The sequence below is a fragment of the Ostrea edulis genome, chromosome 9 (assembly GCF_947568905.1).
Source record: "Ostrea edulis chromosome 9, xbOstEdul1.1, whole genome shotgun sequence".
Classification (NCBI taxonomy): domain Eukaryota; kingdom Metazoa; phylum Mollusca; class Bivalvia; order Ostreida; family Ostreidae; genus Ostrea; species Ostrea edulis.
This window is the reverse complement of record NC_079172.1, coordinates 60,840,045-60,853,098: the sequence shown is the minus strand read 5'-3', so window position 1 is coordinate 60,853,098 and position 13,054 is coordinate 60,840,045. Positions and strand designations below refer to the sequence as shown.

Below are 13,054 nucleotides of genomic sequence, written 5' to 3'. Positions count from 1 at the left end.
TGTTTTGCGTATGATCACTTTTTAAATCGAGGCAGCCTACTGACAAAGAAGTTAATATTACAGGGTAATTAACAGTCTCGTTTAAAGTCAGCATTTAGTTTACCAATACAACCTGTTATTGGGACAAATGCTTTCTGTTGCGTTTCATACCAATTGTGAGGCCGTTCTTTACACACTGATTTTGATTACGAATTACACAGTTTACCTGATCAAGATCTCACTCATGCTGAGTGTGATTGGTCGACCAGGGATGCTTACACTTCTCCTATCCACCTGATCCCACATCTGGCATGACAAGGGGTCCATGTTTTCCCTACTCTTAATTCTTTATTCTTTACAGGAGTTATGAGATTGAACACTGTTCTTATCTCACCTTTTCATAAGGATATGTTTTGACTATATACATGTATAAAAGCGACACAAATATTATCTCTCCTATGTTTACTTTGTTTCACCTGTATTTACAGTGTCGGGGTATCTCTCAATCCAGTGTGGCATCATCAGACCCACCAACAGAGAGGTTCCGATGATGGCGGAGTTCCGAGTGGAGGTGAGATCCACGGACTGGAGGTTGGAAAGCACAACTCCATTAAACATACCAAACATAATGATCAGAGCGCCACCTAGCACCGGATGTGGAATTGTGATGAATATGGCTGAAAATTTCCCAATGATGCCGAAGAGGATATAAACCAAAGCAACGCAGACAAACACGTGACGACTGGCAACCTAAAATGAGATTAGATGCAGTATCTCTTTATATATGCTTCTTTGCTACTGACTTTTATTGCAATACCTTCTACATGTGTTTCGCTTGAATGAATCGGTTTCTTTTACTGAATTTTGGAATTAAACATATTTCATTGTCAAGATATCAAAAACAAATGGATTAGATACAAGTTCTTAAAACTTAGAACACCCTCTCCTATTATTTCTAAGAAAATGTATCCACCCTCCCTAGTCCTTGAATTTTCTTTTCAAGCTCACCTTTGTCAAGCCTATTGCTCCTATATTCCCTCCGTACGTCGTGGTACCATGACCACAACCCACAGCCCCTGATAATGTAGTGCATAGGCCCTCCACTGCAATCCCACGATTCACTGCGTGTGATGGAGGAGGTGGAACCCTGCAGGTGGTGGCGCATGCGTAATAGTCTCCAATAGAATCCAGTATAGAGACAATTGTGGCTATAAAGAAACCGACGAAGGCGTTGATGCTGAATCGAATCGTGCCGAACTGCCCTAAGCATTAAACCAGAAAACAACAACAGTAATAACTTCATGAAAACATTGGTGTCTAGTGAAAGAGAACGGAATTGAATCAAAAATATTGTTAATGTCAATCCAAGAACACCCATATCCAGATACATGTTTACGTAAATGTTTACTACATATTCACCTGGATAAGGAAACTGAAACCATTTTGCGTTTGTAATGACGTAACTTCTAGCGTCCGTCCTGGCGTAATAAAGTTTGTCTTTGACGGAAGTTGCGCTATCGAACACACCACTCTCTGTCAGTATAATACTAACAATCCAGCCAATCACAATAGCGATAAGAATCTGAAACAAATGTTTTTATGACCAATTAAAATGGAGATAGGAATTATTGTCAAGCAACAACATAACGGACTCTGAACTAATTTTTTTTCCAAACTATTTTTTTCTAATATAAGATCAATGTTTGGAGTGATTTGAAAAGAAATTGTGGCTTTTAATATCAAAATCAATGAATTTGAGTTGATTTATTTTAAAAGTTGTTTATAATCACATTGGTAACGAGATTCAAAGGATATGGTTTAAACTATCCATTCACAAAAAGGACCAGCGGAAGGTGGTATGGAAACATCAACATACTATCGATTATATTTGTTGCAACTTTCTCCATTTCGCAATTTGTTTTAACGAGAATTATAAATGCGCCTGAAATGGGTATCTATGTCACTGCGTATTTGGATCCAATCATTATTAACACATAATATGAATAAACATGAGGAAATTGAATTAGTTTACAATGCAATAACCAATATGACGAAACGAAACTTTGCATGGGTATTTCTCACAAATGATTGCAATGTACAAGAATATTATCATTTTAAACCCAATGCAGGAATTCCATGACTACCCGTAGAACAAATACCATCATTGTGTGGCTCTAGTATTGGTCAAATCTCGAGAGAGCCAATGCCGACTCTCAATGGTCAATACAAGAAATTAGCTTCTTTTCAATGGCCAATCCAGGCACTGGACTAATTTCTCATTCATGAGTTAATGCAGGCATTGAACCAGTTTCCCAAGAGCCAATGCAGGCATTGGGCCACTCTATCAAGAGTCAATGCAGGCATTGGGTCACTTTGTTAAGAGCCAATGCAGGCATTGGGCCACTCTGTCAAGAGCCAATGCAGACATTGGACCACTCTGTCAAGAGCCAATGCAAGCATCGGACCACTCTCTCAAGAGGCAATGCAGGCATCGGACCACTCTCTCAAGAGACAATGCAGGCATTGGACCTCTTTGTCAATACAGATTTAAATATTGTAAATGTGAAGATATTTTTGTAAAAAATTCACCGCTTTGTATTTAAAAGTTGATCATTTTATCAAATCGTCTATATTTTGCTCATATTTACAATGCTGAAAATTTTATTACAATTTTGCACAGTGCACCAGTTTTTTGCTATTGTATCAATATAGGATATTTACAATACAAGCCTCAAAATGCGTCATTGAAATAAAAGAAATAGATTGGAAAATTAAAAAATAGTGCACATTCTGTTACATGCAGGTTATGGAGTACTCCATCAATATTTAAGTCCTCTAAACTGCAGCCAAATTCAGTGAACAATCTAAAGATCTCTCCATCATTTGATAGATTGTAGAGATCGACTTTCTGTACTTACAGCAAACACCTGGTGGAAAGGGTATTTGATCACGTGACATGATTTCTTTCTGGTCCACACGGGGATCGGCATGTTGTGTTTGGAGAGGTAGAGAGACATGATGATGGCTATAGCACAGGTCCTGTAGAAAGAACAAACGTTCAGCAATTATTTGTGGTACTCACACAGGTACTGAGAAGCTGAGGCTTAAAATAATTTACTTACATGGAGAAGATTCAGCAATGATATTGTGCATGATAGTATCTTTCAGATTTACAGGGAGGATATTCGGTAATGATATTGTGCATGATGGTATCTTTCAGACTTACATGTAGGAGATTCGGTAATGATATTGTACATGGTGGTTTTTTTCAGACTTACATGAAGGAGATTCCCCAGTGAACTTGTGCGAACTTTGTTACTGAGGTAACCATGTAAATCCCTATCAACAAGATCGTGGGGACTATGGTAACGGGTCCAATGAAACGTAACAAGACTCCGACCAGTCCAGTGGCTCCAAGCACGCAATGGATCACTCCCGCTAACATCAGACTGCCCTGTAGCTGTTGTGTAGAGTTAAATAATGAGTGAAGTTTTTGTGTCAAAACCATGTATTGATATAGCGATATAAACATCAGCGTTCGGAGGAGTAAGGTATTATGACGCGAAGCTTTGGCTTGCACTGCGAGATCTATATTGATGAAAGCGCGCAAAAAATCTGGAACATTTTTCTTTCACAGTATCCCAAGAGTTCCTTATAAAAGTGGAGGATGGTTCAGTTAGAAGAATTTTTTTTTTGTAGTATCACACAAGTCTTTTCATTAATCAGAAAGACTAATCTATACCCTTTTTGGTCTATTAAAAGTAAACATGCGAAAGCAATACAGTGAACGTGATCGTTGCTTTTCCCAGCAGAATCACTTTAGATATAGGGCTCACGGCGTGTGAGACTGGTCAATAGATGATTCTTATTCCTCCTTGATCCCACCTCTGGTATATCCATTATCCAATGGTCCGTGTTTGTCCAATTTTGTATTCCTTATATGAGTTATAAGATTGATCACTGTTCGTTATATTCACTAATTTTCAAAGTAAAAAGTTCGAAAACTTACTGTTTGAATATGATAAATGACGATGTCATCTGGATTGGTGGCAATGACTTCTGTCGTGTTGGAGGTAGCGTTAAAAACTGATAACAATAAGCACAGTAGTTTTACAAACAGCTACTGTAAAAGTCTCTATTTTGTTATAGGAATTATGTCAAAGAAGTGTTGGTGTGATATAAACCTTTAAAGAATCAAAGAGAAGTATCTGATCAGGAAGAATAAAGAGGACGACTTACATGTTGTGGTCATATTGCATCGGTCTTTGTCTATTGCTGCCATTGCAACCAACGGTGCCACATAATCTGGCGTGGCTCCTTGGTAAAGTGGTAATCTGAAACAGAAAGTATGACTTTAATATTACCTGTATTAAACAAAAGAATGAGTGAAACATTAAGAAGAGCAGTGTGCTGTTAATGTTCTTTGTTGTATTGCTAACCTGACACCTATAGTGATCATAAGGAGAGTAGTGATCCCATTCATAAACAAAGTGGAACTCAATAGCCTTGATTTGAAGTCCTCATCATGCTCTGCACATGCGTACTCAGCAACCAATAGGGATACAGCCAAAGATGTCGAGAGAGACAGAAGTGCTTGCTGAAACCGTAAACTGTCAAAAAGTGATTGCTTCCCAGACATGTTCAACATGTATTGGAGAGCAGATTTATTTCGTTTTACATAAGATCTATACATAAACGCTAATATTACGGTCTTAGATCTATATGTTAACACCAACAAGAAAGAGTCTTTAGATTTGTGTATGTAATTCAATTTTCGAAATACAATAGCCTTAGATGGAAAAGTATACCTGCATTGCAAAGAATAGGGTGAGGTGAATCGGGGTGGCGTCGCTGATTTTGTAGATCAGAGTTCTCTCCTCCTGAACGATATTGGGGTCATCTTCTGAGGCAGACTTAGTTGTGTCCCCTGGTGACTGCTTGTCTCGGTTTGGAACCCCATTGTTCTGTTCTGTAGCAAACGGGACCTACAGTGGATTAAATTCACCTATTATACATAACTGATTACCGGTTAATTTTGAGAGTGCACCGTATATGTCCAAAACGAATGCAAAATACATTTGTTACGAAGTTTACAAACCAATAGAATTACTGTACAAACAAACCATTCGGGAAAATGTTTGGCATATCGGTACAAGGATGTGCCTATTATATAATATTTACATTCTCCACTTCTAGTGAATAATAGGTCTTTGCTAGTTCAATCTTTAGATACCCTCGTATTAGGAACGCATGCTTACGTCACCAAAAAAAACTTGCTTTTATGGAAAATTATTCAGAGCATAGATATTTATGCATTATGTTTACAAATATAGATAAAAGGAAAAAACGTAAGACATCTATTCCATCATATCCAGACGTCGTTATGTTACGTTTGTCCCTTCCATCGCTAACAATGACGTGATCAGCACTTTGCAAATCAAAGGACAACCCTGAAAACTACAGATCGGCATATCATTAACTTGCATCCTGGAACATATAGTATCAAGTGCAGCCATGACACCTGCAGATTCACACAACATCCTGTATTCATTACAACACGACTTCCGTATATCTAGGTCCTGCGAAACTCAACTTCTTGTTTCAGTTGACTTAACAAAAACATGGAAAACTCCATCCATACCGACATATCGATCAAAGCAGCAACGACCTACTTTTATACATGAACTAAACCATTATGGCAAATAAATGGAGAAGTAGTTTTCTAAAATATCGTACCCACGCCGTAGTTCTAGAGGGGGCGACCCCCGACTATGTCCCTGCACAGTCCGGAGTGCCTCAGGGTTCTGTACTGGGTCCCTGTCTGTTTCTGTTTTATATCAATGACATACATACTGGCCTTAATTCCAACATTAGCCTCTTTGCAGATGACATCAAATTAAATAATTGACTGTAAAACTCTCCTTAATGGTTTTAATAAACAGGGTATCTGGGAAAGTAAATAGAAAATGGCCTTCCAGCCGGATAAATGTAACGTATTACCCATAAGTACAAGTAAAAGCCTAATAAAATAGTATCATTACCTACATGGCCAAACACTTAAACATGTTGATATTATAAAATACTAAGGAGTTTACATCTCAAGAAGAGCGAGACTTAAAAGAAACTTAAGTGTTAGAAACTTATAATCCCAGTTAAGGAGCGGGCTTACAAATCCCTGGTACGACAATCCGTACAGTGTGCCCGGGACCCGTACTTTAATTACTTGGGACATAAAATTGAAATGGTTCAGAGACAGACTGCTAGGTACTGTTTGTCTCTGGCAAATATAACAACTTCTCTAGTTTCAGTGACATGCTACACCATCTGCAATGGAGAAAATAAACAGACGCAAGGCTTACCATGCTATACAAAATAGTCCACGAAAAGGTGACCATACATAAATCGGAGAGACTCACTCCTCTCTCGAACTCTCGTGCAATATGCACACACTCGCATTCCATATTCCATCTTGTAGAACTCAAATTAAGCAGAATTCGTTCTTTACACACACTGTAAAAACCTGTGATTTTCTCCCTCTGGACATTGTAATGTGCGACTCAGCCAAGTCATTCAAAACAGCTGTTTCAGATTCTTCATCTCATCCGTACTAAATTATGTCTCACACTGTAAATAGTGTTATGAACCCTAAAATCATTTGGTGGGGTTTTTTTTTTTTATCTAGCAAAGCGCTACAAGAGGTATAGGGACTGTGTTGTTTTTTCTATTTATTTATTTTATTTATTTTTTTTTTTTTTTTTTTTTTTTTTTTTTTTGCTCTGTAGATAATTTATGGACGACAATATGCCGGAGTGTTAATGATCCTGAACCTGTCATAACGCGCTCTGATAGATGGCTATCTGACCTTTCACCGAGAAAATTTTAATATGATTGATGGACTCGGTAATTTGTTTTTCGAATTTTGATTTCATCTGCATCGAATTCGACTTGGTTTCATCCAAGAAAATGAAATCTCACCAGCATGTTTATTACAGGATGTGCTGCATAAAATGCACACATGCGACAGGTATAGGCCGTTTACCTGTACACTCTGTCGTTATAAACCCATTGACGGGTTGTACTTAACTAGGGTCCCGGGAAACAGGTATTGAATGGGTTTAGGTTCTACTGAGAGACGAGTACCACACAGTGCTAACCGCGGGTAGCAACCACTAGTACTTGTAAAATCTGTGGAAGGGAAGATTTGCGCAATAGTACAAGAAATCGCAGAGCAATGCATGCGACATCCTATTGTTAAATGAGCTAGAAGGACGTGCTATTTTTATTTATTTTTATGTGTGCGTGTGAACTTGGCTAAATGAACAAAGAGAAGATTTTGTGGAGCGTCTGACATATTCATAAGATGACTTCTATTTATATTCTTCATTGTGTGCACTGTTATAAAATAAGTACGTGTTACATACAAGCGTGTATTCATTATTTCTTGTAATTAACGAACTGAAATGAAAAATTGTATATTTAGTCCAAAGTACATCAATCTACACATTAGTACTAAAATCGTACAACCGAACAGGCACACCGACGTTAAGGAAAACATGTGCCTGCTGGGAACTCACTTTGAAACACAAAACAATACCTCATTCAAGACACTCGGTTCCTCCAAGAAGACCGGATTGCTAGATCCGTTCAGAAATCCGTGGTCCAGAGTTCTCGACTTATAACTGAGAGGAACAACAGTTTTCCCGGCGTCCATGACTTCTTTAGCAGCGTTTGAACGCTCTGTTAACCTTACTGCGATGTTAACACTTGTTTATGGCGTGAAACACAGCCATTTAAAAGAAGTACGCATATGATGCAGCATAAGAATTATACATATTTTTGCGAATGTGTATCATTTACACATGAATTGTTTTTTGGCGTGCATATACTGCAATCCACGATCTTGTCAGCAATAAACACGACTGTATTTCATTGGGTTTGTTTTTTTGTATTGCAGTTTTAATTTCCGTAAAGAGATGACAAGACGCGATATATGGGACGCTCGCTTCACAACCACGAGGATCCAGATTCGATTATCAAACTCTCGATGCTGCCGTGGGAGGTCAAGCTTAACACCTTTACAATGCAGCTGCTCCTCCACCTCTGAGCAATAGAAATGAAAATCGTCATGATAGGTCGAATTTAGAGCACTGCACTCAAAGCGGATGGCGTCTCTATCTGAGTGAAAGGATCTCGAAACGACGTAAAGTAACAAAGATAACATATTTCACGTAGAAAATCTTCATAATTTGGAGAAAGGTAAGTGGGACACGGTGCAGAGTGAATGCATTCTATGGTAAATACGGAGCACCAAATTAACATAAACTAAAATAATGGAAGATATCTTCAATCACTCGAAGATATCAATTCAATTATTGCGCGCAATAATTGAATTCATACGCGCATAAAATCAATTATTACACTCATCAATTTAATTGACGAGAACATAAATTCAATTGATGAGAGCAATAATTGATTTGATGCGCGCATTAAATCAATGATGAGAACAATAATGAATTTTATTTGATGATCTCTTTAATTCAATTAAGATATATCTGATCATGTACAGCGCTTTAATTATATAAGCCATTAATGCGTTCATCAATTCATTTTGAAGAGAGCAACAATTCAATTTAAGGGGTGTGTTGAAGATATCTCGAATACTTATCATTTCCATTAGTGGAACTCTTCAAATTAAAGGCGCGTAAAGTCGTGCTACTGGGACAACATACGTAAACATTACTTAGGCATACGTAATATAAATTATGGCATCGAATACATATTATAACCGACTGCAAACCACGACACTGATTAAAATTCTAAAGGCAAATTTAGGAATTGGTTATTCTTACAAGAAAACGGACGAACTTATTAAACTATGTGAATCATTAGCATAGGTGTAGCTTGGGTTCGAATATTACCGAGACAGGGGGTCGGGGGGGGGGGGGGGGGGGGCGCAGCCCCCCTGAAGCTATCGACATTTTAACAACGTAAAAGGTGTTTTTTTGTTTTTTTTTACCGAGGCAGCTGCCTCGGTTGCCTCAATGGAAGCTATGCCACTGATTAGATTTAATGATACTAAATCTGCCAAATCTGACCGATATCCGTGGCGGATTTAGAGGGGGCGCAGCTAAAATTTTCAAATTTAAGGTAAATCGCGGTATCTTGATTCTGAAAATGTACTAAATGATAATATAAGCAATAATTTCTTCTACTCCGGGAGAAATAAATGACAAAATCTTTTGATTTCTTGAATTACTTTATTGAGAGAACTTAATTTTTTCCAAAAAAACCCCCTTAAAATTTGGGTCATTTTATCAATTTCACTGTATTAAAATGATGGTAAATAGTACACTAAATAGGAGAAATATTTCAAGCCCCATAAAATCTGTAAAATCCACGAGCTTCCGGGGGCTTCGCCCCCTGGACCCTGGACCCACTGCCTCTTAAAGTGCTGCCCCTGGATATAAAGCATCAATCGCAAGAAGAACTGAGAAGGGAAAAACCAATATGCACATCCAACACAAAAACTTTTCTTGTAATTAATGGGATTCATATGTTATTAAAATTATTCTGTCAGATTATGAAGACATTTTATTTTATCATACCATTTGGACAGGTTCATATGGCATGGACTTTGTAATGGTTAATGTAACCCCCCCCCCTCCCTCTCTCTCTCATTTTCAAATATTTTAGAATAAGTTATATATTTGCCAAACTGCATTTTTTAAAGACGTTTATAACACTAATTAACACAACAAATGCGTTTCTAAACTGCATCTAAGCTATTTTGAAAATTACACAAAATATTGATTGAATTAGGACAGAGAACATCGTTGTTTGGAATTTTTATAATAGGTGTAGTAAAGTTTAAAAAAACATGTAACATCCTTGATAAATTAGTTTTAGAATATTTTTAAAATGCAGTTTGACCAATGGCTATTTTATTTAAAAGTACACCATGTACATTAACTTTAAAAGGGGGGGGGGTGCTATGAACGTTTCGTTTATGTCCCAGTAATCTCGCGAGACTTGTGCATTTTCTTACCAATGACGCACAAGAGTCATCAAAGCGCGATAACTCTAATGTGCTGGTAATGAGAAGTATTATATACTTAATCTCTAAATGAATTAAAGCGCGCATAAGTTGAATTAATTATTTCATTGATTCAATTGAAGAGAGCAATAATCCAATTACTAAGCGCATTGTGTGTATTAATTGAATTATTGCTCTCTTCCATTGGATTATAGCATGCATCAATTCAATTGTTAATATCATCAATTCATTTGAAGAGAGCAACAATTCAGTTATAGCGCTCACCAATTCAGCAGAATAATTAATGCTATCAACAATTCAATAAACGCACGCAATAATTTAGATTTGAAGATATCATTCATTATTTGAAGAGATCTTTAGCTGAATTGTTGCGCGCATCAAATGAAATTATGATATCTTATATCAATTAAAGGTATCTTCAATTTTGAGTTTATGTTAATTTGGCGCTCGATAGGTATGGACGACTACCGCTAAAAGCGACAGGTCTGAGTACCTACACAGCAAGGAAAGAGTCATCGCTTATCCTAGGCCACTTGAATGACCCATTGCAAACCATGTTGGCCCATCGTCGTCTATAGTAAACTTTCGAACATTTTCAAATTCTTTTCGGAAACTATGAAGATCAAATGTCACCAAAAGTGGTGCATAGCATCATTAGACGCAACTAAAAATATCATTCATAAATCTTATGCTTCTCATGCCTTTGGTGTCCTAACCCTTTAAAAATGGTCCAATCTCCCGAACAATGACCAAAGAGACCTCTACTAAAATGGTGAGTCTGCCCCCCCCCCCCCCCCCCCCCCGTATGGGACATACAATTCCAGATATTGCAATATATCTTGAAAAATAACTTCCCCCTATAACATCTCGGGCAGAAGTATAAACGTGATGTTTCTGGGTCAGACGCCATACCCCAGGCAGGCTCAAAAGACTTTGGGTACATATTCATGACACGTTATATACACTTACTCGACAATAAGATTGCGGATCCAATTTATTTTTGACTGTAGAGCTAGATGACCAGGCAATACCGGTAAGCCATTACCCAAGTCAAGGTCATCTGGTCAAGGACAGACCTACTGGTGAAAAGATTAGGAATACTTGTCGAAGGCCAGATGAATTTTGTAATGTAGAAAACAACTGAAGCTTATTCTCCAAATGCAAGCTGCTTATGGTCAGGTCAAGATCTATCAGTCAAGGTCAAGGGTATAAAAAGTAAAACACTCCATTTCCCCAGACCTTTGTAATGAGGAGAAATTAGAAGCTCACTGCATAAAAGCTGTTTCAAATATGCTTATTATAATTCACAATTTTTTTAATAAAGCTACTTACTTTTCAAAACTATATTAAATTCCCATTTTCTTAAATTGGGTTGCCACAGTACTTTAAAAAACGCATACTCACATGTTTAAAATAGTCTGACACTGTATTTCAAACAATGTGCGTTCAAGTTGCACTCTACCAGAATGTCATCGAAATCATATAAACTCGAGTGAATTCAGGGTTGCAATGAACCGACATCTCACCAAACTCTCATAAACTCAAGATTGCAATGAACCGGAATCTCACCAAACTCTCATAAACTCAAGATTGCAATGAACCGGAATCTCACCAAACTCTCATAAACTCAAGATTGCAATGAACCGGAATCTCACTAAACTCTCATAAACTCAGGATTGCAATGAATCGGAATCTCACTAAACTCTCATAACTCAGGATTGCAATGAATCGGAATCTCACTAAACTCTCATAACTCAGGATTGCAATTAACCGGAATCTCACTAAACTCTCATAAACTCAGGATTGCAATTAACCGGAATCTCAGCGAATTCAAACAAAAGAATGAATGTGAACTCAGTGATGTTCTGGACCAAAATCTCATTGAATTCGTGTAAAATTAATTAGAATACAGAGCTGCAGAATCTCTCCGAACTCAAATAAAGCCAAATGTCAACTCAGAGCTGCACTTTAAAGGAATCTCATAGAACTCACATAAAACTAATGTAAACTTAAAAGAGTTGCATTCTACCGAAATATCAGCGGACTCGTTTAATCTTAGCTGATATTTTTACCTGTAGTTTATTGATTGAATATCGGGAAATATGCCCACCAGATGCCAGATGTCGCTGAGAGGTATGTGAGGTCTGCTTCTGCGCAACGACCCTAAGGCTGACATACGATATGGATTTCATCATGTAAAAATTTCTCTGCAACTTTAATGGAAATTGACTCAACTCATTTATAACTAATGTGCAGCTGTACTCAACCCATAAAACTAATGTACACTACAATCTACTCTAGATTTACAAATGTTCCGAACTCGCAAAACACTAATGCTTACTTAGTACAAAAGCAGCATGACGACGTTCAGACAATGGAGCATGATAGAGTAAACAGCAAGTCTCTTTTTAACAAAACATGGCTTTTTCACAGCATACGTTTGAAAAAGATTGCAACTCGTAAGACAGTACAAAGCGACGCTCAATTAAATGTAAACTGCATGTTTAAAACGTACAACAGCAACTGCAAGTCTCTAAACAAAGCACTCTATGGCCCTTCCACACCAATCGAATCACGCGTATGCTGGCAAGAGAAATTTTAAAAGAAGTTCGGAGGTGTTAACTGGGTTACCTTGGTGACGGCCGGTAAGAAGGTAGTTTCCTCTTCCTCTGACGACATCTCATCTGATCACGTGTTCAGAATACACACTTACATGCGAACTCCAGGTCTACTGTAGTCTTCTATCTGTCCATGGTGACGGTCATTAGTGATAATGCGGCTTTCCTTATCTGAGACAAAATGTCCGATGTCTGTCAAAGTAATATTAGCAGGATAATGTTCTTTACCGACAGAAACTAATTGAGCAACTGCAATATTGCGTTTTATCAGTGATATAGAAAGCGGTGTGCGGCCTTATCGCTCGTTAAGGAGAATGGAAATATGTTGCCGACAAATCAGACTTCGACCTCACTTTGATGGTTGTGGACAATTCGCTGATCATGAAGCCTTAGTGGCGTTTTG

General features: G+C 37.7%; 1 protein-coding gene across 3 annotated transcripts in view; it reads right to left on the bottom strand.

Moving 5' to 3' along the window:
• Positions 1-12,950, bottom strand: part of LOC125657493 (uncharacterized) — a 30,937-nt gene extending 17,987 nt beyond the window's left edge. Inside the window, exons 1-10 of one of the 3 annotated variants that reach the window (XM_056149779.1) lie at positions 12,665-12,950; positions 4,788-4,964; positions 4,419-4,576; positions 4,219-4,313; positions 3,989-4,065; positions 3,258-3,439; positions 2,898-3,018; positions 1,399-1,561; positions 988-1,241; positions 456-729 (exon numbers count right to left, since the gene is read on the bottom strand). In XM_056149779.1, coding sequence (XP_056005754.1) covers positions 456-729; positions 988-1,241; positions 1,399-1,561; positions 2,898-3,018; positions 3,258-3,439; positions 3,989-4,065; positions 4,219-4,313; positions 4,419-4,576; positions 4,788-4,964; positions 12,665-12,712 — 1,549 coding nt within the window. In that variant the 5' untranslated portion in view covers positions 12,713-12,950. Of the gene's footprint in view, positions 1-455; positions 730-987; positions 1,242-1,398; positions 1,562-2,897; positions 3,019-3,257; positions 3,440-3,988; positions 4,066-4,218; positions 4,314-4,418; positions 4,577-4,787; positions 4,965-6,338; positions 7,904-12,664 lie in introns of those variants that run through there. The other 2 variants (XM_056149778.1, XM_056149777.1) reach the window with 2 other exon arrangements.
• Positions 12,951-13,054: the final 104 nt, after the last annotated feature.